General features: G+C 41.8%; 1 protein-coding gene across 1 annotated transcript; it reads right to left on the bottom strand.

Annotated features, from left to right (window-relative positions):
* Positions 1–7459: 7459 nt before the first annotated feature.
* Positions 7460–18745, bottom strand: LOC132765172 (butyrophilin subfamily 1 member A1-like). The gene is made up of 7 exons (XM_067463351.1): positions 18630–18745; positions 16217–16564; positions 12788–13069; positions 12037–12141; positions 11396–11416; positions 10407–10439; positions 7460–8027 (listed from the first exon to the last, which is right to left on the bottom strand). Exons 1-7 carry the CDS (start codon positions 18718–18720, stop codon positions 7504–7506), a joined length of 1404 nt encoding a protein of 467 aa, XP_067319452.1. The 5' UTR covers positions 18721–18745; the 3' UTR covers positions 7460–7503.
* Positions 18746–21748: the final 3003 nt, after the last annotated feature.

Genomic DNA, 21748 nt, shown 5'->3' with positions numbered 1-21748 from the left:
CTGCTCAAGCAGGGAGCTTTGAGATGGTAGAACAGAAGCTTTCCGAAGCTCTCGGTGCTCTTACTGCCTATTACAGGGAAAACCAGCTGATCCCCAACCCATCTAAAACACAGACATGTGCCTTCCATCTCAAGAACAGAGAAGCATCCCGAGTTCTGAAGATCACCTGGGAAGGAATCCCACTGGAGCATTGCAGCGCACCCAAATACCTGGGAGTCACTCTGGACCGTGCTCTGACCTACAAGAAGCACTGCCTGAACATCAAGCAAAAAGTGGGCGCTAGAAATAATATCATACAAAAACTGACTGGCACAACCTGGGGATCACAACCAGATACAGTGAAGACATCTACCCTTGCTCTGTGCTACTCTGCTGCTGAGTACGCATGCCCAGTGTGGAACACATCTCACCACACTAAAACAGTGGATGTGGCTCTTAATGAGACATGCCGCATTATCACGGGGTGTCTGTGCCCTACACCACTGGAGAAATTACACTGTCTAGCCGGTATTGCACCACCTGACATCCGCCGGGAAGTAGCAGCCAATAGTGAAAGGACAAAGGCAGAGACATCTCCAGCTCATCCCCTGTTTGGGTATCAGCCAGCACGTCAACGACTTAAATCAAGAAATAGTTTTCTTAGATCTACAGAGACACTAGCTGGAACACCTCAGCAAGCAAGAGTTCAAAAGTGGCAGGCTCAAACCCAGAACCTCAACCAATGGCTGATACCAAATGAGAGACTCCCCCCTGGGCACACAGAGGACTGGGCGACTTGGAAGGCACTGAACAGACTGCGCTCTGGCACCAGGAGATGCAGAGCCAACCTTCAGAAATGGGGCCACAAAGTGGAATCCTCGACATGCGAGTGTGGAGAGGAGCAAACCACTGACCACCTGCTGCAATGCACCCTGAGCCCTGCCACATGCACAATGGAGGACCGTCTTGCAGCAACATTGGAAGCACTCCAAGTGGCCAGATAGTGGTCAAAGGACACTTAATCAACTAACAAACTCACACATTTTGTATTTTGTCTGTTTGTTTGCTTTGTTCTGTTAGAAATGTAATATAATCTGACTGGTTGTCCTGACACGACAAATAAATAAAATTAAACATGAGCCAACAATGTGATGCGGTGGCAAAAAAAGCCAATGGGATTTTGGCCTACAACAATATGAGTGTAGTGTCTACACATCCAGGGGAGGTCATGCTACCCTTCTATTCCGCCTTGGTCAGACCACACCTGGAATATTGTGCCCAATTCTGGGCACCACAGTTGAAGAGAGGGGGGGAAAGCCAATGGGATTTTGGCCTGCATCAACAGGAGTCTAGTGTCTAGATCTAGGGAAGTCATGCTCCCCCCTTTATTCTGCCTTGGTTAGACCACACCTGGAATATTGTGTTCAGTTCTGGGCACCACAATTCAAGAGAGATATTGACAAGCTGGAATGTGTCCAGAGGAAGGTGACTAAAACGATCAAGGGTCTGGAGAACAAGCCCTATGAGGAGCGGCTTAAAGAGCTGGGCATGTTTAGCCTGAAGAAGAGAAGGCTGAGAGGAGACATGATGCTGGCCATGTACAGATATGTGAAAGCAAGCCACAGGGAGGAGGGAGCAAGCTTGTTTTCTGCTGCTCTGGAGACTAGGATGCGGAACAATAGCTTCAAACTACAAGAAAGGAGATTCCATCTGAACAACGGGAATATTTCTTCAAAGTTTATCTTTATAACACCATATTGTTAGTCACAGAACAAAAAAAATAACTAAAAGCTGAACACCACCAATGTCTCTCGGAGATATTTACATTTTCAAAACAATAATTGATACAGAGAAAAAGAATATCGAACTGTTTTGAGAAGCACTTCATTTTTATCATCTAAGTGTAGTACCATACACTTAAGGAGAAAGTGGGAGAAAGAACTCTTGTCTGTTGAGGCAAGTGTGAATATTGCAACTGATCACCTTGATTAGCATTGAATAGAATTGCAGCTTCAAAGCTTGGCTGCTTCCTGTCTGGGGGTTCCTTTGTTGGGAGGTGATTAGCTGGCCCTCATTGTTTCTTGTCTGGAATTCCCCTGTTCTTGAGTGTTTTTCTTTATTTACTCTCCTGATTTTAGAGTTCTTTAAATACTGGTAGCCAGAATTTGTTTATTTTCATGGTTTCCTCCTTTCTGTTGAAATTGTCCACATGCTGGTGGATTTCTCTGAATCAATTATTGCTTTGAAAATGTAAATATCTCCAAGAGGGATTTTTTTGTTCTGTGGGATTTTTTTTAGGGATTTTTTTTGTTCTGTGACTAACAATACGGTGTTATAAAGATAAACCTAGAAGAAAATATTCCCGTTGCATGAATAGCTGTTTTTGGATGACTTATATATTAATATCAATGTTATATGGAGCCAAGAGAAATCTCCACTTCAAAACACAAAGTGTGTAACACTTAAAATATATATGAACTAACTGAACTTTTAACAGTTAGAAAGAATTACACGGAACAGCTTACTCGATACCAGAGTGTCTTGTTTGTTTTGTTTGCACCTGCTGTCAAGGCCACAAGCTGAATAAACATCAGTGCAGGTTTGCAAAGAGAAAGTTGTGCTGACAGAGACACCAGATGAAGATATCAAGTCAGTTAACATCTACATTGTACCTATATTTTTACTTATACAAAGTGAAATAAATAACACTAAATAGCATAGAAGATATAAGAGTGTAAATATAGAGAGACCAGGAAATGAACATAACTAAGATAGAAAGGACTACAATCAAGCAATTGAACTATTTGAAAGAAGGAATAACTAAAACATTGTATTGTCGAAGGCTTTCATGGCCGGAGTCACTGGGTTGCTGTGGGTTTTTTGGGCTGTATGGTCATGTTCTAGAAGTATTCTCTCCTGAAGTTTTGCCTGAATCTATGGTAGGCATCTTCAGAGGTCTGTTGGAAACTAGGAAAATTGGGTTTATATATCTGTGGAAAGTCCAGGGTGGGAGAAAGAACTCCTGTCTGTTGGAGCTAGGTGTGAATATTGCGAATGGCCAGAACAATTTTCTGAGAACGTTTTGGTATTAATACATGACATTGTGTCCTATCTTGATATAATTCCAAATTTTAATATTTACTGGACAAGGAGGCTCTATGGATTCTGAAATCTTTGAATGGATGACTGATGAAACTCTTCATGCTGTCATGGACCAACAGGAAGCAAAAGTCAAAGGTTTTTATTTTTGGTTTTTTTTGGGTCATGTCAGGAGCGACTTGAGAAACTGCAAGTCGCTTCTGGTATGAGAGAATTAGCCGTCTGCAAGGACGTTGCCCAGGGGACATCCGGATGAATTGATGTTTTTATCATCCTTGTGGGAGGCTTCTCTCATGTCCCCGCATGAGGAGCTGGAGCTGATAGAGGGTGCTCATCTGATAGAGGGTGCTCTTCCCGGATCTTCAGTCCTGCTGGCACAGGGGTTTAACCCACTGCGCCACCGGGGACTCCAAGTCAAAGTCAAATGTGAGGGAAATAGAGCCAAAACAGACACATCACATTTTAGAAAAGTTAGGATCTGAATTTGATTAAAAGGAGCATGCTATGGGGAAAAAACCAAGCTGATAAAATAGATGAGTGAAAATTAAAATATTTATCCCCCTGCTTCCACCACACAGTATGGGACTCAGTTTATTAAGTTTATAGCCTCAGGTGGTTACTTATTATTAAGGTGTGATAGAGATTAAGGATTAATAGAGGTGTTTCTTCATTTGTTTGTTCTTCAGTCATTACTGACAAAATAATGGACTTCAACACTGGGGACTAAAATATATGGTGGGGCAAACGAACCAGACAGATTTTTCTCCATCACTTCTAGAGGGCTATATTAATTGTGTCAGAAGTGAATTGAGGGTACAGTTGTAATGCATTTAAAACCACAAACAAAGCATTATGCTAAATGTCCTTTGACCAGAAGCCGAACACTTGGATGCCTCTGGTGTTGCTATAAGAAGGTCCTCCGTTGTGTATGTGGCAGGGCTCAGGTTGCATTGTAGTAGGTGGTCTGTGGTTTGCTCTTCTCCACACTCACATGTTGTGGACTCCACTTTGTAGCCCCATTTCTTAAGGTTGGCTCTGCACCCTGTGGTGGCAGAGCGCAGTCTGTTCAGCGCTTTCCAAGTTGCCCAGTCTTCTGTGTGCCCAGGAGGGAGTCTCTCATTCGGTATCAGCCATGGATTGAGGTGATCAATCATCAGTTTGTATAATTAGGTAGGGCTAAAGTTACTGCAAGTGAAGGCTGATTTTTATGCTACCCTACCTTGCCATTATTAATTACATTTTAATGACAAGTGCCCATCTCACTACAGATCAAAGAGTCTCATAATATGTATTAAATTATGCAAATCATTCCATTGAGAAACATGTAAGGAGCCTAAGAGGTGGGAACCAAGGGCCTCCAGATGGCATTAGACTACAGCTATGCCATGTCTGCATAGTCAATGATGGAAGAATAGCTTAGACTTGTAGTGGGGAATGTCTTTCCCACTCCAAGTCCAAGCCCTTGTCGCCATCCTGTAGAAATAGTATATAATGCTAGAATTATATGGTATGAAGAAATCCTCCTAGCTCACTTCTTACACATGTAATAGGAACATCTTAACATTAGAGGAAAACATAAGGCTGTTACCACACAGGGAAAAGAAAGAAAGCTCTTGGGTTTTCTTTACACCTGCATCACTACTTCCTCATTCCAAGTCTGTGTTTATCTTGCCATTGTCAATATCTGCCATATCAATAAGCTTTAAAAACGCCGAAGGATGTGCTACTGTAACAGAAAATGGCCATCTGTCAGGGGTGCTTTGAATGCAATATTCCTGCTTCTTGACAGGGGGTTGGACTGGATGGCCCATGAGGTCTCTTCCAACTATGATTCTATGTTAGCATAAAATAAGAATTAAAAACTGAGGTGTGTGCTAATCTGTTTCAACTCCATTTGAACAATAGCTGAGATCTCTCCATGGCTTGTATTGTGTGTTGGGCTTTGTTATTATGTTATGTAGAAATCCTGTAATTGCAATATTATGTGCCCAGAGCCTGCAATTCAATGTTAAGTCTGCCTATAATGTTAGACTCCAAGAACATCCTCTTAAAATAAAAACAAGCTCTGGCTACATTCTATATTGGTCACATAGACCCCAGATAAGGCTTACCTTATACACAGTATGTATATGTATGTATGTATGTATGTATGTGTATGTGTAATATATATCTATCTATCTCCTGCACATTCCATACTTCAGGAAATAAAGCCCAACTACTCATTGGGGTGAAGGATATTAGAAGCAAGATGAAGTACTTTGGCCACTTAATGAGAAAACAGGAAAGCTTAGAGAAGACAATAATTCTGGGGAAAATGGAAGGAAAAAGGAAGAGGGATTGACCAAGGGCAAGATGGATGGATGGTATCCTTGAAGTGACTGGCTTGACCTTGAAGGAGCTGGGGGTGGTGATGGCCGACAGGGAGCTTTGGTGTGGGCTGGTCTACGAGGTCACGAAGAGTTGGAAGTGACTGAATGAATAAACAACAACAAATACTTTGCATAACTCTGAAGTTTTACGAAATACTTACGGAATAAACTTAATATTGACCAGTGCTGTGAGTAGGCTGGACTGAAAGCAGCACTGGGACTTGATAGAGCCTTTGGCCAAGGTTATTTTTCATTGTTTGATTGTTTTCCTATTCAGTTTCGGGACTCATTTCAAGATATTTCAGTGGGGAAAGACACTGAGATTCCAGTCCTATCCAATACACAGGCAATCTAGCTCCAAAGTCATGTGTGCAACTGGCATCTGTAGAGGAAATCAGTGGCCCTCCAGATGTTGAACTCCAACTCCCATCAGCCCAGTCAGCACAGGTGTTAGACAAGAATGGCATTATTACAAGAACATGTGTAAAACCATAGGTTCCCCAATCTCTGCTAAATGAAAAACAGGAGAAGGAGGGTTTCTAAAAGTACATATTGCTGAATCCGAACCAGAGTTTGAAATAGTTATGGTTTGCTCTTGCCATTGATTGGAGGGAATACCAGGTGGGAGAATTGGGACATTGCTGTTCAAAATAGTAATTTTTCCAAGTTTTGACCTAAATTATGTATGAGGTATCTGTATTTATGATTTTATAGCAAAGTTTCCATGAGAAATGTATTTCCTCCATTGGGAAGGAGTTCACATTTTCAGTGCATTAATATTTTACTAATTTGAATCTACTATTAACTACAGTCATTCACAAAAGATGTTAGTGCAGAAGTACATTGGCTTGTCTTAAATGCATGGGAAATTTCTAGTGCTTATAAACTTGGGGCTATAAATTTTCAGACTGTAAAATCAGAATATTATCCTGGGATTTGTAATGTCTTGAGGCATCAGCACTCTTTGGAAAAGAAGACCCAACATTTTGTAAAAATACAACTTCTGTGATTCCATAACATTGAACAAGGGTGTCAAGCTGCATTAATTCTCGAATAAAGATGTATCCATACTGATTCCCATCGTGATATACCTGAGTTTCCTTTTCATCATCCACCCCATGCAAAGCTCTCTTTGTGTGAAATAAGAACAAGCACGTGGTCTGAACCTTCATTATTGCTATTTGCATTCAAGTTATCCCCAAATTATATCAACAGGTATCGTAATGTTGTCTCAGGAAAATCAACACAGAGAAAGTTTTCTGCCGTCTTCTGAGGCTGAGAAATAATGAGTTGCCCAAGATCACCCAGTGAATTTTCATGGTCGAGCAGGGCTTGATCTCCCAAAATCATAACCCAGTTTTCACATGACTACACAAAGCAGACTGTGTTTCATAAACACATTCCTCTTTCTTCCTTCTTCTTCTGTTCTTCATTTTGTTTGTCCTGGGATAGAGCAGTAAACATCACACAAAACACACACACCATCCAAGATGCGCAGTACCTAAAATTGGCCATCATAGCATCTCTACTAGTAAAAATAAAATCATACTAAATTATTTCATGGAATTGTAGAGTTGGAAGAGGCTATAAGGGCCATCCAGTCCAACCTCCTCCCATGCAAGAAAACAAAATCAAGACAACCCCGAAAGATGGCCTTCCAGTCTTTGCTTAAAAACCTCCAGAGAAGGAGGCTGGACCCTCAGGCAGCGTATTCCATTGCTGAACTGCTCTTACCATCAAGATATTTTTCCTAACTTTTAGGAGGAATACTTTCTCCTGCAATTTGAATCCATTGCTCCATGTCCTAGTCTCCAAAGCAGCAGAAAACAAGCTCCTCGGTGTAACATCCTTTCAAATATTTAAGCATATCCTGTCACCTCTCAGCCTTCTTTTCTCCAAGATAAACATATCCTGCTCCCTCGGCCATCCCTCATAGGGCTTTGAAGAGTTTCCATTTTTTGCCCTTTCATGACACACCAAAGCTTAGCCTCTATCTGTCCAATGTTAGGGACATTAGGGGATAGAGGCTGACTCCTTCCATCCTGCAAGGAAAACATCAAGGGCAGACTGTAAGCCAGCATCCTATTCCCACATGCAGGAAAGGGAAAACTGTTTCCCTGTTGAAATCTGCTTCAAAGAATGTGAAGATGTGCATCTTGTGATTGACATCATGAAAGGCCACCTTTCCCATCTCATAGTCCAAATAAATCCCAACTTTCCTGGGTCTCTTGCGCAGCAGCAGAGGAGTCAGTGGGACGGTAAGAGCCTGGTACTGGACAGTTTGGACCCTGGACTTCTCCACAGCCCAGATGCCTTCATTCGGATCAAGGCTGAGCTTTCCTCTCCTCCTGACAGATTGCCTAGCCACCCCCACGGCCCAATACCCTTCTTCCCCAACTTCCACTTCCCAGTAATGCCTCCCTGAGGAAAAGCCCTCCTTTCCCAAAATGCAGCGCTCCTTATTAAATCTCCAAGGATGGTCAGGTAGGTTGTGCCACATGAAGCCTTGTATAACATTCTTTTGGTCTGCAGACAGGATCAGTTCCTTGTTTGCTGTGTCTGGATCCAGTGTTACATTGGCTGCATGATGGAATGGAGAAGGAAGGGGAAAGGGCAGGATGAGGGAGAAAAATAATAAGGAAGAAAATGAAATTGTTGATGCTACAGCTTCTGTCCCAGCCTTGACAACAGTGCATGTGAAAAGGATCGAGGAGTCTTAGTAGACCAGAAGATCAACATAAGTCAGCAGTATGATGTAGTAGCTAAAAAGCCAATGTGATTCTAGGCAGCCCAATATCTAGATGCTAGATTGAGTGAAGTAGTAGTACTATTGTATTCTGCTTTAGTTGGACTGAGAATCATAAAATCAAAGAGTTGGAAGAGACCTCATAGGCCATCTAGTCCAACCCCCTGTTAAGAAGCAGGAAAATCGCAATCAAAGCACCCCCCGACAGATGGCCATCCAGCCTCTGTTCAAAAGTTTCCAAAGAAGGAGCCTTCACCATACTCCGGGGAAGAGAGTTCCACTGCTGAATAGCTCTCACAGTTCGGATGTTCTTCCTCATATTCAGGTGGAATCTCCTTTCTTGTAGTTTGAAGCCATTGTTTTGCATCGTAGTCTCCAGGGCAGCAGAAAACAAGCTTGCTCCCTCCTCCCTATGACCTCCCATCACATATTTATACATGCTCTCATCATATTTCTTCTCAGACTTCTCTTCTGCAGACTAAACATGCCCAGCTCTTTAAGCCACTCCTCATAGGGCTTGTTCTCCAGACCCTTGATCATTTTAGTCATCCTTCTCTGGACACATTCCAGCTTGTCAACATCTCCCTTCAATTGCAGTGCCCAGAAATGGACACAGTATTCCAGGTGTGGTCTGACCAAGGCGGAATAGAGGGGTAGCATGACTTCCCTGGATCTAGACACTATACTATTGATGCAGGCCAAAATCCCATTGGCTATTTTTGGCACCGCATAACATTCCTGGCTCTTGTTTAACTTGTTGCTCACAAAGACTTCAAGATCTTTTTCACATGTACTGCTGTCAAGCCAGGCGTCCCCCATTCTGTATCACTGCATTTCATTTTTTCTGCCTAAGTGGAGTATCTTGTATTTGTCCCTGTTGAACTTCATTTTGTTAGTTTTGACCCATCTCTCTAATCTGTTAAGATCGTTTTGAATTCTGCTCCTGTCTTCTGGAGTATTGGGTATCCCTCCCAATTTGGCGTAATCTGCAACCTTGATAATCATTCCTTCTAACCCTTCATCTAAGTAACTTGAAATAGCGTCCAGTTCTGAGCATCACAGTTGAGGAAAGATATTGACAAGCTGGAACATGTCCAGAGGAGGGCAACCACAATGATTAACGGCCCAGAATCCAAGCCCTATGAGGACTGGCTTAGGCAGCTAGGTATTTTTAGCCTAAAAAAGTGAAGACTGAGAGGGGACGAGATACCATATTGAAGATTAGAGCAGGTTTATCTTCTCCTGCTCTAATGAACAGGGTCTTGCCTACACTGACCCGATAATATAGTTAGAAGCTAGCATCAAAGTGCAGCAGCTAGACAACACATGCATCACACCATGCTGATTTTTTTTTTTTGGTCGTGTCAGGAGTGACTTGAGAAACTGCAAGTCGCTTCTGGTGTGAGAGAATTGGCCGTCTGCAAGGACGTTGCCCAGGGAACGCCTGATAAAGCACATCAATTAAAGTTGGTGATAAGCCCCTGAATACATTGCAGTTAGCACCACATCACAAGGTGAAATCGGATCTGCAGAATGTGAAGTCAGTTGTAGGTATACACTGTACTGAAGCACTGTACTGAAACACTTGGGGATTTGGAACATGTCCTCTTCCTCTCTTCAAAGCTCCATCACATCATCCTAGAGCACAATAGAATTATAGCAGGCATGGGCAAACTTCAGCTTTCCTAGTGTTCTAGACTACCATCCTGGGAGTTGAAGTCTAGAACACTTGGAGGGCTGAAGTATGTCCATGCCTTGAACTATAGGGAAGTCTCCAGTAATGGTAAGGAGGCTATGTCTTTGTTTTTGAGGTGAAACAAAGATGGGAAGTAAGGGAAGGGTGGCACTGCCATCCTATCTCCCCAGGGTGCCTGAGTGCAAGATGGCTGTGGGGATGACACCTGGGATCATGTATGATGACCCCAGGTGTCTGTCTTCACAGCCTCCATACCTGCAAAGATCAGGGTGCTCAAGGAAGATCAGATCTTTGCTGATATTTTTTAACCTGATGTAAGCAACAGTAAAGTTTACCTGGGATTAATCCGCATTAGCCTGCATATGTTGTTTGCATGCCCCAGGCTAATGGGATATCTTCATTGCATTGTCTGGCAGTATAGATAGGCCCTAAGGCACAGACTCTCAGACTTTTCTAGATAGATAATTTTAATCCATGAATAATCAAATGCACATATATTAATATGGTAGCTTCTTACCTTTCTCTATTGGCACCACCATATTCCTCCAACCTAAAAAAGATCACATGATTAAAAATGCCCCCCAGTCTTATGAAACAAAATGAGAACAAAAATTACAATTAGTTTTAACAGGTTGCCAATTGGGTTTTTTCCATATTGTATGACTGCCACAAGGTGATTTTACATAATTTCAAAGCTACCTTGTGTGATCTAATAATAATACTCAGATGTTATTTTAGAGACCATCTAATTTGATGAGGTGTTCAGTATGTCATCTGTAGACAACACTGAGTATAAAATGGATATGGCTTTATTTGGATATTACTTTTTTCCCCCTACACGGTAGCACAGCAGTTTAAAGCTACTACCTGCAGGAGATAGTTTTGAAAAGTCTTTAACCTTCTCTGCCAAACAGATCACCAATCTACAAATCCCTGTATTCTACACCATTGAGCCATGGCAGTCCAAGTGGTGTCAGACTGTATTAATTCTACAGTGTAGAGCCACCCATACTGAGCCTTCCACATTCTTTGGGATTTAGAGGCACAGGACCCCCATGAAATTGAAAAACCGAATAAAGAAATAACAAATTATCTGAGAGAACATCTCTCCAGGAATTTCTAGGTTCTCCAGCATGGAGGAAGTTGACCATAGGACCAAGCAAATCCATCTCTAGCAATCTCTATGTCCCCCAGTGGAAAGCTGATTATAAAGTCCCACTGGAGAATATAGAAATCCCCAGAGAGAAATCCTACTCAAATGCATAGTCAAATCTGCAAAAGTCAAACCCACGAATGCAGAGAGCGGACCGTATTTCCTTTCTAAAAGGAAAATGACAGTCCAAGAGAGAGTTATGATGTAATCCAAAGTACACTGACAATAAAGTATAATTTTTGAATACTATATAGACAAAGTTGTGCTATATGATTAAACTCATTAAATACCATAGTTTAAGACTTCACTGGAATGAGTCCGATATATATTTTTTAAAGAAGCACCGTACTTACTCAGTTCCGTGATGAGCTTTCCTAGAAACAAACAAATGACAATTATTGTACTGCTGCAAACATTCATCTATGTAAGCTTGCTATCAGATTTGTGTGGATATATGCCACTGGTTTTCATAGAATCATAGAATTCAAAGTGGATATAAAGTCCAGCCCTTCTCTCAATGCAGGAACTTCAAGCTTCACTTCTTCTTACCATTCTTTCCCAACCGTTGTGATGGATATTGATGTCATGTCATGATAGAAATGATTATTTGTACTGCTGTAGTTTTTTTTTGGTCGCTACATTTTTGTTTGCATTAGCAGGCATGGGCAAACTTTGGCCCTCCAGGTGTTTTCGATTTCAACTCCCACAATTCCTAACAGTTGAAGTAACAGAGAAGGCTAAAGACCTTCTAAAACTACAACTCCCAAAATTCCATTGGTTGAAATCATGGCAGTTGAAGTGGCATCAAACTGCATTCATTCAACTGTTATATGTACATAATCTGTGATTTGAGGTTAATGATTCTACTTCATAAATGGGACAAGACCTTTGACAGCTTATGCTCCATAATGAATTTATTTTTGAGTTGTCTTTATTCCGTATTGTTTGCTTAAACCAAAAAATGATACTATAAGGCTGCTATGGAACTACTCACTGTTTCTGTTAATCAGGTACAGAATAGCAACGAGTAAGCCAACAGGAACCAGGATGGATACACATAGACCAACTATCCAGGGGTCAATCTTTGGGAAGAAGTTATCTGAAATACACCCCAATATTATTGCAATTATTGTCATCATCATTATCATCATCAACAACAATGACAGCAGCAGCAGTAGCAACAGCAACGATGTTGATGGGGTTGCAATTAAAGCAAACATTATACACCAAATACTTTCATGGGAGTTGAGACATAAGACTCCCATGAAAATAAAAAGCACTATGGGAAAAAAATCACCTGAAAGAACATCTCTCCAGGAAAGTCTAGGTTCTCCATCATAACACTATGGTCCACTTCCTCCAGAGGCTGACCATAATAGCACACTGGAGGAGACTCCTAGAAAGGTGTTATCTTGGAGGCCCCTTCAACACTGCCATATAAAATCCAGATAATCTGCTTTGAACTGGATTATATGGCAGTGTATACTCATATAATCTAGTTCAGAGCAGATAATGTGAATTATCTGCTTTGATAATCTGGATTATATGGCAGTGTAGAAGGTGCCCGAGACTCTCTTGATCCTAGCAGAAGGTGACCACAGAATCACACTGGAGGATCTAGATGTTTTTATAGAGAACATATCAATCAAATCCTTGGATAATTAAACCTAGGAAAATGTAGAGGGTCAACAATAAAATAAACAGATATCATCAATCACATTTCAAAAACTTTCTAGCTACATTACCTGCAAAGTGAATGGTTGATTCTTTCTCTTGGTTGAGGAGCCTGTTCCGGACCACACAAGTCAAGGACTGGTTTGAACCTTCTGTTAGGAGAATGTCCTTCTGTACTTCAAACAGCCCATCGTTCTTCTGGGATGTTTCCTCAGCCAAAAAGGACAGATGCCTCCCACTGGGATCTCTCCAAAAGATATCAGGCTCCGGGTACCAACCCCTGGATCGGCAAACCAAGTAGATCCCTCTCTCCTGATAACGTTCAATGGAAATGAGAGGAGTAGAGCCTGATGCTAGATTTCAGACAAGTACAAATGAAATATTTATATTTGAAATGGCAATCCTTTATTCAAAGCCATGTAACAAACCTGTCAACCACAATGGCAGTTATTTACTGGACATGAACTATGACATTAACAGGTTTCTTTTTAGAAGTTTCTGAACTCTAGTCTCCATAACTGTACAACTTAGGATTTGTTATCAGTAAACGTTTGATTTTTATATCTATATCGCTGGTGCTATGTAAAAATTTCTTGGACCAGAAGGGGTCCTGAGTGGAAAAGTTAAGAAGCCAGCTTTATGATCTGTGGTGATCCCCAAATTTCAAGATGGGAAAGAAAGGGAAAATGCCCTCAGATAATATCTCTTGGTGTAATGGGAAGAGGTACGATCAAATGTAAGAAGAGTGGCCACATACAAAGAATGAGAAACTTTCACTTGTTGGAAATAACAACTTTCTACAAGCCTCCTATACTAATAGTTGTTATGTATATAATTCAGATTGCTTGCTATCTATATATATAAATTTGTTAGGGGCATCCAACGAGGAAACAAAACTCAAAAACCCCCCAACGAAACTTAACCAAAATTCCCATGCCCATAACACAACCCACAAGGTACAAACATATCTACTCAAAATGAAAAACAACACCACAACACACTCACAAAACGGCAAAACAACTGAGCATGCGCATTGGCGCCCAGCCGCAAGTTCCCTGGCGCGCGCACATGGCCTTCCGGCCAACGTTCCCTCTGCGGAAACCATGCCCACTCCAAGCCCCGCCGCGCCACTTCCCACACACACACACACCCTGCCGCGCGCACACACGCAACCCCACGCTCCATCACTCCCCCCGCCGCCACACACACACACGCAACCCCACTCCCCCCGCCGCCACACACACACACACGCAACCCCACGCTACATCACTCCCCCCACCGCCGCACACACACGCAACCCCACTCCTCCCGCCACCGCACGCACACACGCAACCCCATGCTCCATGACTCCCCTCGCTGCCGCACACACACACGCAACCCCACGCTCCATCACTCCCCTGCCCCAATCTTACCTTCTTTTACTTGACGCCACCTTCAAACCCCACCCCGCCCCTTCCCGCCCTGTCAAAATCTAGGAAAGACAGGAAGGAAGGAAAGAAGGAAGAAAGAGAAAGGGAGGTAAAGAAAAAGGGGGAAGGAAGGAAAGTTAGAGGAAGAAGAAAAGGAAAGAAAAGGAAAGATGGAAGGAAAGGAAAGAGAGACAGCAGAAGAGAACGAAAAAGGGGGAAGGAAGGAAAGAGATAGAGAAAGAAGAGGAGAAGGAAAGATGGGGAGGAAGGAAGGAAGGAAGGAAGGAAGGAAGGAGGGAGGGAGGGAGGGAGGGAGGGAAAGAAAAAAGGAGGGAAAGAGGGAAGATTGGCCACAGCAACACGTGGCGGGTAAAGGTTGTTATTTCTATGATTATTATGATGCTATTGTTCCTATGAGACCCTTTTAGGGGGAATGGGAGAGGTGTCAGGTCCCGGAGGCAATGCATTGCATTATTGTTATTGTTATGATGGTGGTGAAATAAAAGGAAATAAAAAGTGAAAGAAGGAAGCAAACAGGGAGGGAAGAAAGGCAAAGGAAGAAAGGGGGAGGGAATGAAGGAAAGAGAGAAGGATGAAACCAAGTAGTGAAAGAAGGAAAGAAAGAGGTAGAGAAGGAAGAAAGGAGAGAAAGGGGGAGGAAAAGGGGGAAGGAATAGGTAGGGACCTCTCTTTCATAATAGTCCAGATATCTACCTCAACTTTGATAAGTTTTACTATAGGCCACAGCAACGGGTGGCAGGGCACAGCTAGTATTGTATATGTGTGCTCATCCTGGCTTTACGTCCCATCTTATTTGTGCTTTTCTATATAAACACTGTAATTGCAATATTGTATGGCCAGGGTCAATAGCCTCATGTAATGGCTAGTGTTACATATAGTGTACCAGACCCTTAGGATATTCTTCTCAAACCACAAACCTAGATACATTCTGTGCTGGTTACATAGACCTCAAATAAGGATTACCATGTATATGTTAGATAATGAACACTTTATCATTGTCTGTAATATTTACAATACTGTTCCAATAACTGGGCGGAGGCCACTAGGGGGCGCAAGACAGAGAAGGATAGTATTGAATTTTTGTCTTTCTCAGTTTCAGGTCTCCTCCTGGCTTTATGTCCCATCTTAGAGATACAGTAGAATTGATATTTCAGTCTTACCCAACATTTCGCACTTTCGACCTTGTGACAAAATCTTAACTACCTAGAGTCAGGCTGGATCTACACTGCCATATAATCCAGATTATGTTCGGAACTGGATTATATGAGTCTACAATGCCATATAATCCATTGCAAAGAAGATAGCGGTTTAACCCACAGCTAGTACAGCAGGTTAAACCACCAGTTACAGAAAATTTTGTCAACCAGAAGGTCAGTAGTTCAAACCATGGGTTGGGATGTGCTCCGGCCATCAGTCCTAGCTTCTGTTTACCTAGCACTTTGAAAACAGCAATGTGATTAGATAAATATGTACCATTTTGGCAGGGAGGTAAAAGGTGCCCTGAAAACATGCCTGCAAATGTGGATCACAAAGGTGTCCATGGACAACAGCATACTTGGTGTGGAAAATGGAACAACAGCACCTCCCCATGGCCAAGTCAAGCATAGCCTCCAGATGCTGTAGATGAAAAAAAAAACTGGGAAGTCTTGCCTCTGTCCATGTACTCATAGACTCATTGAATTATAGAGTTGGAAAAGACCTCATGGGCCATTCAGTCCTACCCCCTGGCAAGAAGCATGAAAATCGCATTCAAAGCACCCCCAACAGATGGCCATCCAGTCTCTACTGTTTATCTTTGTTGTTAATTGTGTAATAACATTGAACGTTTGCCATAAATGTGTTCTGTAATCTGCTCTGAGTCCCTTCAGGGGGATACAGCAGAATATAAATAAAGTATATTACCACCACCACTACTATTATACTATTATAATTCAGTTCAAAGAAGAAAATCTGGATTTTTTATGGCAGCGTAGATCCAGCCTCAGTCAGGAGAAGACAAGTATAGGAGTTATATTTTTAAAAAAATAACACATAGTTGTATCAGTTAGAAAAGTTTCACTTGTCACTTACCAGCCACTTTTATATCCAGTGTGACTTCCTGATGGAAGCTCCTGTTCTTCACAGAGCAGTGATACTGTCCTTCATCAAATAAGCTGACATTAGAAATCCTCAGGCTGATCTTACCATCCCCAATGCCCTCTGTCAACAATTCTGTTCTTCCTTGGTATTCTGGCTGCTGCTTTTCCAAATGCTCTTTGCCACTGTGATAAAGGTGCACGTATGAAGAATTCTGGGAGCGAAACCATTTTATTTCCATGTTTTCTGCACTCATTCTGGGGGACAGATGACAGCGCAGCACAATATCCTCACTCAAAGAGGCAATGACTGGGTGGAGTGGCCCAGTCACGGTAAATGGTACTGTGAAATGCACCAAACATAGAACAAATCAGCACAAGCAGCTATTTTAGATTCACAAACCATGTGCTGCAGCAAAATAACATGGTCAACTCACATTTTGGTGCCTCAAATATCAATTATACCCCGTTTATGGGTATATTTGACCTGCTGGTTCAAAAAAAAAATGACACCAGTTTTCCCTTATCAGCTCTAGTTTTTGAGATACAGACTATATGGCATCTACCAGTCTTCATCTGCTTGAAAAATCATGATAACCATATCTAGGAAACTAGAGCTGATAGTCATTCTAATTTATGTACTCCAGGAACAGTCCTAAAAACCAAGACACCAAGAATTTTTGGGGGGACGTGTAATACATTAAAATGTAAACATGATATGTGTTTTGATAAACTGGGCCACCATGTTGAATATATTAGGGCTGGTTTTAACATTAGATGGAATGACATGGCTGCCTTCAAGTCATTTTGGACTTATGGAGACCTTGGGGCAACCTATTATGGGGATTTCTTAGCACTTTTTTCAGAGGGTATTTGCCATTGCCTTCCTCTGACAATGAAAGAATGTCACTTGCCCAAAATTTGAATCCTTGTCTCCAGAGTCCTAGGGGTTGTTGACACTGATGGAAAAAATACGTTTGGCACCACATTTTGCTTGCCCACATTGATCCTGCAGTGACCCCATTAACATCACATGCATCAGACATATCACAGTGAGATCATCATAACCGGCTACACATCTCATCCTGGCAAACTCACCCTGCTGTTAAGGAGGCGTCCACATTTCTAATCTGTCATATTATTTTCAAAGACACGGTGATAGGCAATTTGTCCCCCAAGCCAATCATGGATGCAGATAAATGTGTGTGTGTGTGTGTTTTTTGTTAAGCAGCAGTGTGCTAATGCTAATATGCTGTCATATGAGTATTCACACACATGAACCTTTCTTTTGTTAAATCAACATGGGAAAAAACATTTCCTATCAGGAATGCTCACCTCCTCATCAACCAGTTCCTTACACCAGTAACCCCCATGCAATTACACTGCAAAGTCTGGATTTTCTTGGGGTATAGAAAGCATTTAAAAATGGTTTAAGACCCAAATAAGTAAATTGCAAACCAATTGTCATGGAAGTTGTGTTCAGGATCAGAACACCTATAGAATCATAGAATCAAAGAGTTGGAAGAGACCTCATGGGCCATCCAGTCCAACCCCCTGCCAAGAAGCAGGAATATTGCATACAAATCACCCCTGACAGATGGCCATCCAGCCTCTGTTTAAAAGCTTCCAAAGAAGGAGCCACCACCACACTCCGGGGCAGAGAGTTCCACTGCTGAACGGCTCTCACAGTCAGGAAGTTCTTCCTCATGTTCAGATGGAATCTCCTCTCTTGAAGTTTGAAGCCATTGTTTCGCGTCCTAGTCTCCAAGGAAGCAGAAAACAAGCTTGCTCCCTCCTCCCTGTGGCTTCCTCTCACATATTTATACATAGCTATCATATCTCCTCTCAGCCTTCTCTTCTTCAGGCTAAACATGCCCAGCTCCTTAAGCCGCTCCTCATAGGGCTTGTTCTTACCTACCTACTAGATAAGTACAAGTGTTTAAGTCTGTATAGACAAGCTCCCTAGTCCAATATTCAAAATACAAATCACCATACTGGTTCCATTTACAGTTGGGGGAGGAGTATTTACAACTCTCAGCCAGAGCTATGTTATCTCAGAAAATATAAGATGGAGCTGTGGTGCTCACAGTGAGACCCGAGTGCTATAACGGTGTAATGAAAGGCCCTTCTACACTGAGATAAAACCCCAGAGGAAGCAGGTTAAATCAACTCAGGTTCTAGTCCCCACCCCCAACCCAAAATTTACTGAAAGGGATTGCTAAATGGTATCTGGGGTCAATATCCTGTTTACTCTGCATTAATTCGCTTTTATCTGGTGTAATTTGGACACCTCAGGTAAAAAGCAAGACAGGTCCCGCATTTTGGTCCTGTCTGGAAGAGCCCTGAGAGAGTCTTCTCCTTCCAGAAAATACATTTCAGGCACAGCTAACATAGATGAGGGTTCTTACCAGGGCTCACGTTATTAATAGGTGAAATAACAAAGAAAAGGAACAGAAAGCAGCTCATTTCCGAGGCATAAGGGAAGACAGGAAATTTCATTTTCTTTTCTTTCCTTGTTCTTATTTCCAGGGAACAATGCAAACTCTATGGGGGGAAAAAGAAAGGAAGAGACATCAGAAGGATAATGTAAACACACAATTTGTTTATAACACAGTGTCCTCTTCTAGGATAAATGCCATAATATTTTGATGAGACAATGGTCTTTGGTGACTAGCCATGAAATGCTGAACGGATGTTTGTGTTACATAAGTAGGAGAAATAAATAATTTATGGCACAGCATATTATTTCAGGCTCCAGATTTATAAACAGGTAATTGTAATATATGTTTATCTCTCTCTTTTCACAGGGAATTAATCTCTGTTAAAAACTTCCACTGGAAACTGATGAGAAACAGAGCAACTGGAACCACAGAAAAAAAATAATGGATAACATCAAAATACCATGAAAGCCCATCCAAGTATCTCAGGATTTTTAAGCATGGGCAGCACCAAAATACCATGAAAGCCAATAGGAATATATCAGGAAATTATCACGAGAGGCTGTAAACATGGGTCTGGCATTACAAACCCATTTAGGTTTGAGCTGAAGCATGCCAGACACTTTCCTTATGGCACCAATCTCTTCCTGAAATGCTTGAAGAAACTGGCAAGTGCTTTTAGATTACTGCTAGTGCTGGGACTTGACTCCTCCCAATCTGTGAATTGCCCTCGTTTGTCCATTCCCATCCCTTTATTTTTTTATTTCCAAAAGAATTATGCTACTCCAAAATCTCATGAGAATATGGCTTTAATGATGTCCATAACTTCACAAGTGCTATTTCTGTAAATACTTTAATAATGATAAAAAAGGAAATAAGCATTATGCAATTACCAGCCTTTCTCTGATTTTTGTATTCTGCAAGGTGTGTGTGTGTGTGTGTGTGTGTGTTGACTCCTCATTGCCAAACCAACTCAACTGGTGTTTGCAGAAGTTTTCCTCCAAAACTTGCTGGGATGTTTGTAAAAGAACCAAGGATTGTAAGCAAACAGTCCAGAAATTTCTAACCAAGAAGAGGAATGCATAGCATTGATCCACAGCAGCTAAAGTGGCGTGAAACTGCATTAATTCTATAGTAAAGGTGCACTCTGTGTTATACACACACAGTAGAGTCTTGCTTAAATGGGCTGGCAGAATGTTGGATAAGCAAAAATGTTGGATAATGTCAAATTATCTTATGATTTTACAAATTAAGCACCAAAACATCATGTTGTACAACAAATCAACAGAAAAGGCAGTTCAATATGCAGTAACATTATGTAGTAGGCTTTCCCCTGACTTTAAGTCCAGTCGTGTTGAACTCTGGGGGTTGGTGTTCACCTTCATTTCTAAGCCAAAGAACCGGTGTTGACCATAGACACCTCCAAGGTCACGTGGTCGGCATGACTGCTTGGAGCACTGCTACCTTCCCACCGGAGCAGTACCTATTGATCTACTCACATTTGCATGTTTTCAACCTGCTAGGTTGGCAGAAGCTGGGGCTAACAGTGGGAGCTCATGCCGCTCCCCAAATTCCAACTGCTGACCTTTAGGTAAGCAAGTTCATCAGCTCAGCAGTTTAACTGTATTGAAACAGCTGTGGGTCTGGGAGGACAGACTGTGTTGGATAATACAGCACATTGGATGAGGGAAGATTGGAGAAGTGAGACTCTACTGCATTTAGAAAGTGTGAAGGAAATCAAAGAATGTAGCAAAAATCCCCTATCAACTTCTCCATAGACACATCTACTACTGGAAGCATTATGAAAGAAAATCTTCTCAAATGCTCCCATCCCTTAGAGCTGCATTAGACTTCTTGATGTATCAACAATTACAACAGTTTCATTTACCTTAGGGATGAACAGCATGTGTTGCTAATTCCTTGGATCTTTATTAGCTTCCATTTCGTGAAAACAAATGCCCATTCAAGTGGATCTCCTCTTCTTCATTCACTTCTGGTTGTAGGACCTCCCTTTTTCCATAGCTATTCTTCATCAATCAACGGAAAGAAGCATGCTGCGCAGAAAGTTCCTCTGACTATGACTGAACATATGTTGGTCACTGTTAAGTTTGTCTTTTAATACTCTCTATCTCTTTCCCTGCTATCAGTGGCCAGCATATGGGATAACAAAAGAAGATGTAAACGTCATCAGCAACTAATCACCAACAGCCAGTTGAACGTATACAGACATAGCAGCCTAATTTGTTTCTGAGAGACTAACTAGTTGGAGAAATGGTTTTTGACTCAACTGAGTTAATTGAATCAAAAAACATTTCTCCGTGCAGCCCTATATCCCATAATATCAAGGCAGAAAATCCCACATTATCTGCTTTGAACTGAGTTATCTGAGTCCACACTGCCATATAACCCAGCTCAAAGCAGAAAATGTCAGATTTTATTCAGCTGTGTGGAAGGGGCCTAAGTTAAATCTGCATACAGTGAGCCCTTGATATCTGCTAGGGGTTTGGTTCCAGGAGCACCACTACCTTCCCACCAGGGCAGTACCTATTGATCTACTCACATTTGCATGTTTTTGAATTGCTAGGTTGGCAGAAGCTGGGGCTAACAGTGGGAGCTCATGCCACTCCCTGGATTCGAACCACTGACTTTTCGGTAAGCAAGTTCAGCAGCTCAGCGGTTGGTACCTGGTGGGTACCAAAACCTGTGGATTTCCCAATCCCATTAAATACAATGGCATTGGGAAAAGGTGTCCCTTGCATAAAATTGCAAAAGGAGGGTTTGATGTTTGGAGTTTTTCACAAATACTTTCAAAATACATAGATTGTTGAATCCGTGGATGCAGAACATGTTGATACAGAGGATTGGCTGTATATCTGATTTTTAGGAAGATTCCTCTGTCATAGCTAGTCCAGCAAGGAAACAGATGCTACAGTATATCCAAATCAGGAAATGCTTCTCAAAAGTGTCTATAGTAAAGGGGGAGTTTAATTCACAGGAAGATCTCCTTTAGCTATTTTTAAAATTAAGGTTTGTGTATTAAGGTTTATCATATTTAATACTTTTCTGTCCTTCTTGAATTCCAATTAACT

The sequence above is a fragment of the Anolis sagrei genome, chromosome 2 (assembly GCF_037176765.1).
Source record: "Anolis sagrei isolate rAnoSag1 chromosome 2, rAnoSag1.mat, whole genome shotgun sequence".
Lineage (NCBI taxonomy): Eukaryota > Metazoa > Chordata > Lepidosauria > Squamata > Dactyloidae > Anolis > Anolis sagrei.
Note: the sequence above shows the minus strand (reverse complement) of the source record. Positions and strands in the feature narration are given on the sequence as shown.

Bases quoted from the DNA above. Each gene is read 5' to 3' on its own strand.
- LOC132765172 (XM_067463351.1), bottom strand. From the start codon at position 18,720: ATGAAATTTCCTGTCTTCCCTTATGCCTCGGAAATGAGCTGCTTTCTG. The intron at 16,565-18,629 runs GTAAGAACCCTC...TGCATTTCACAG, and splicing joins TATTAATAACGTGAGCCCTG to TACCATTTACCGTGACTGGG. The intron at 13,070-16,216 runs GTAAGTGACAAG...TCTGAAATCTAG, and splicing joins ACTGGATATAAAAGTGGCTG to CATCAGGCTCTACTCCTCTC.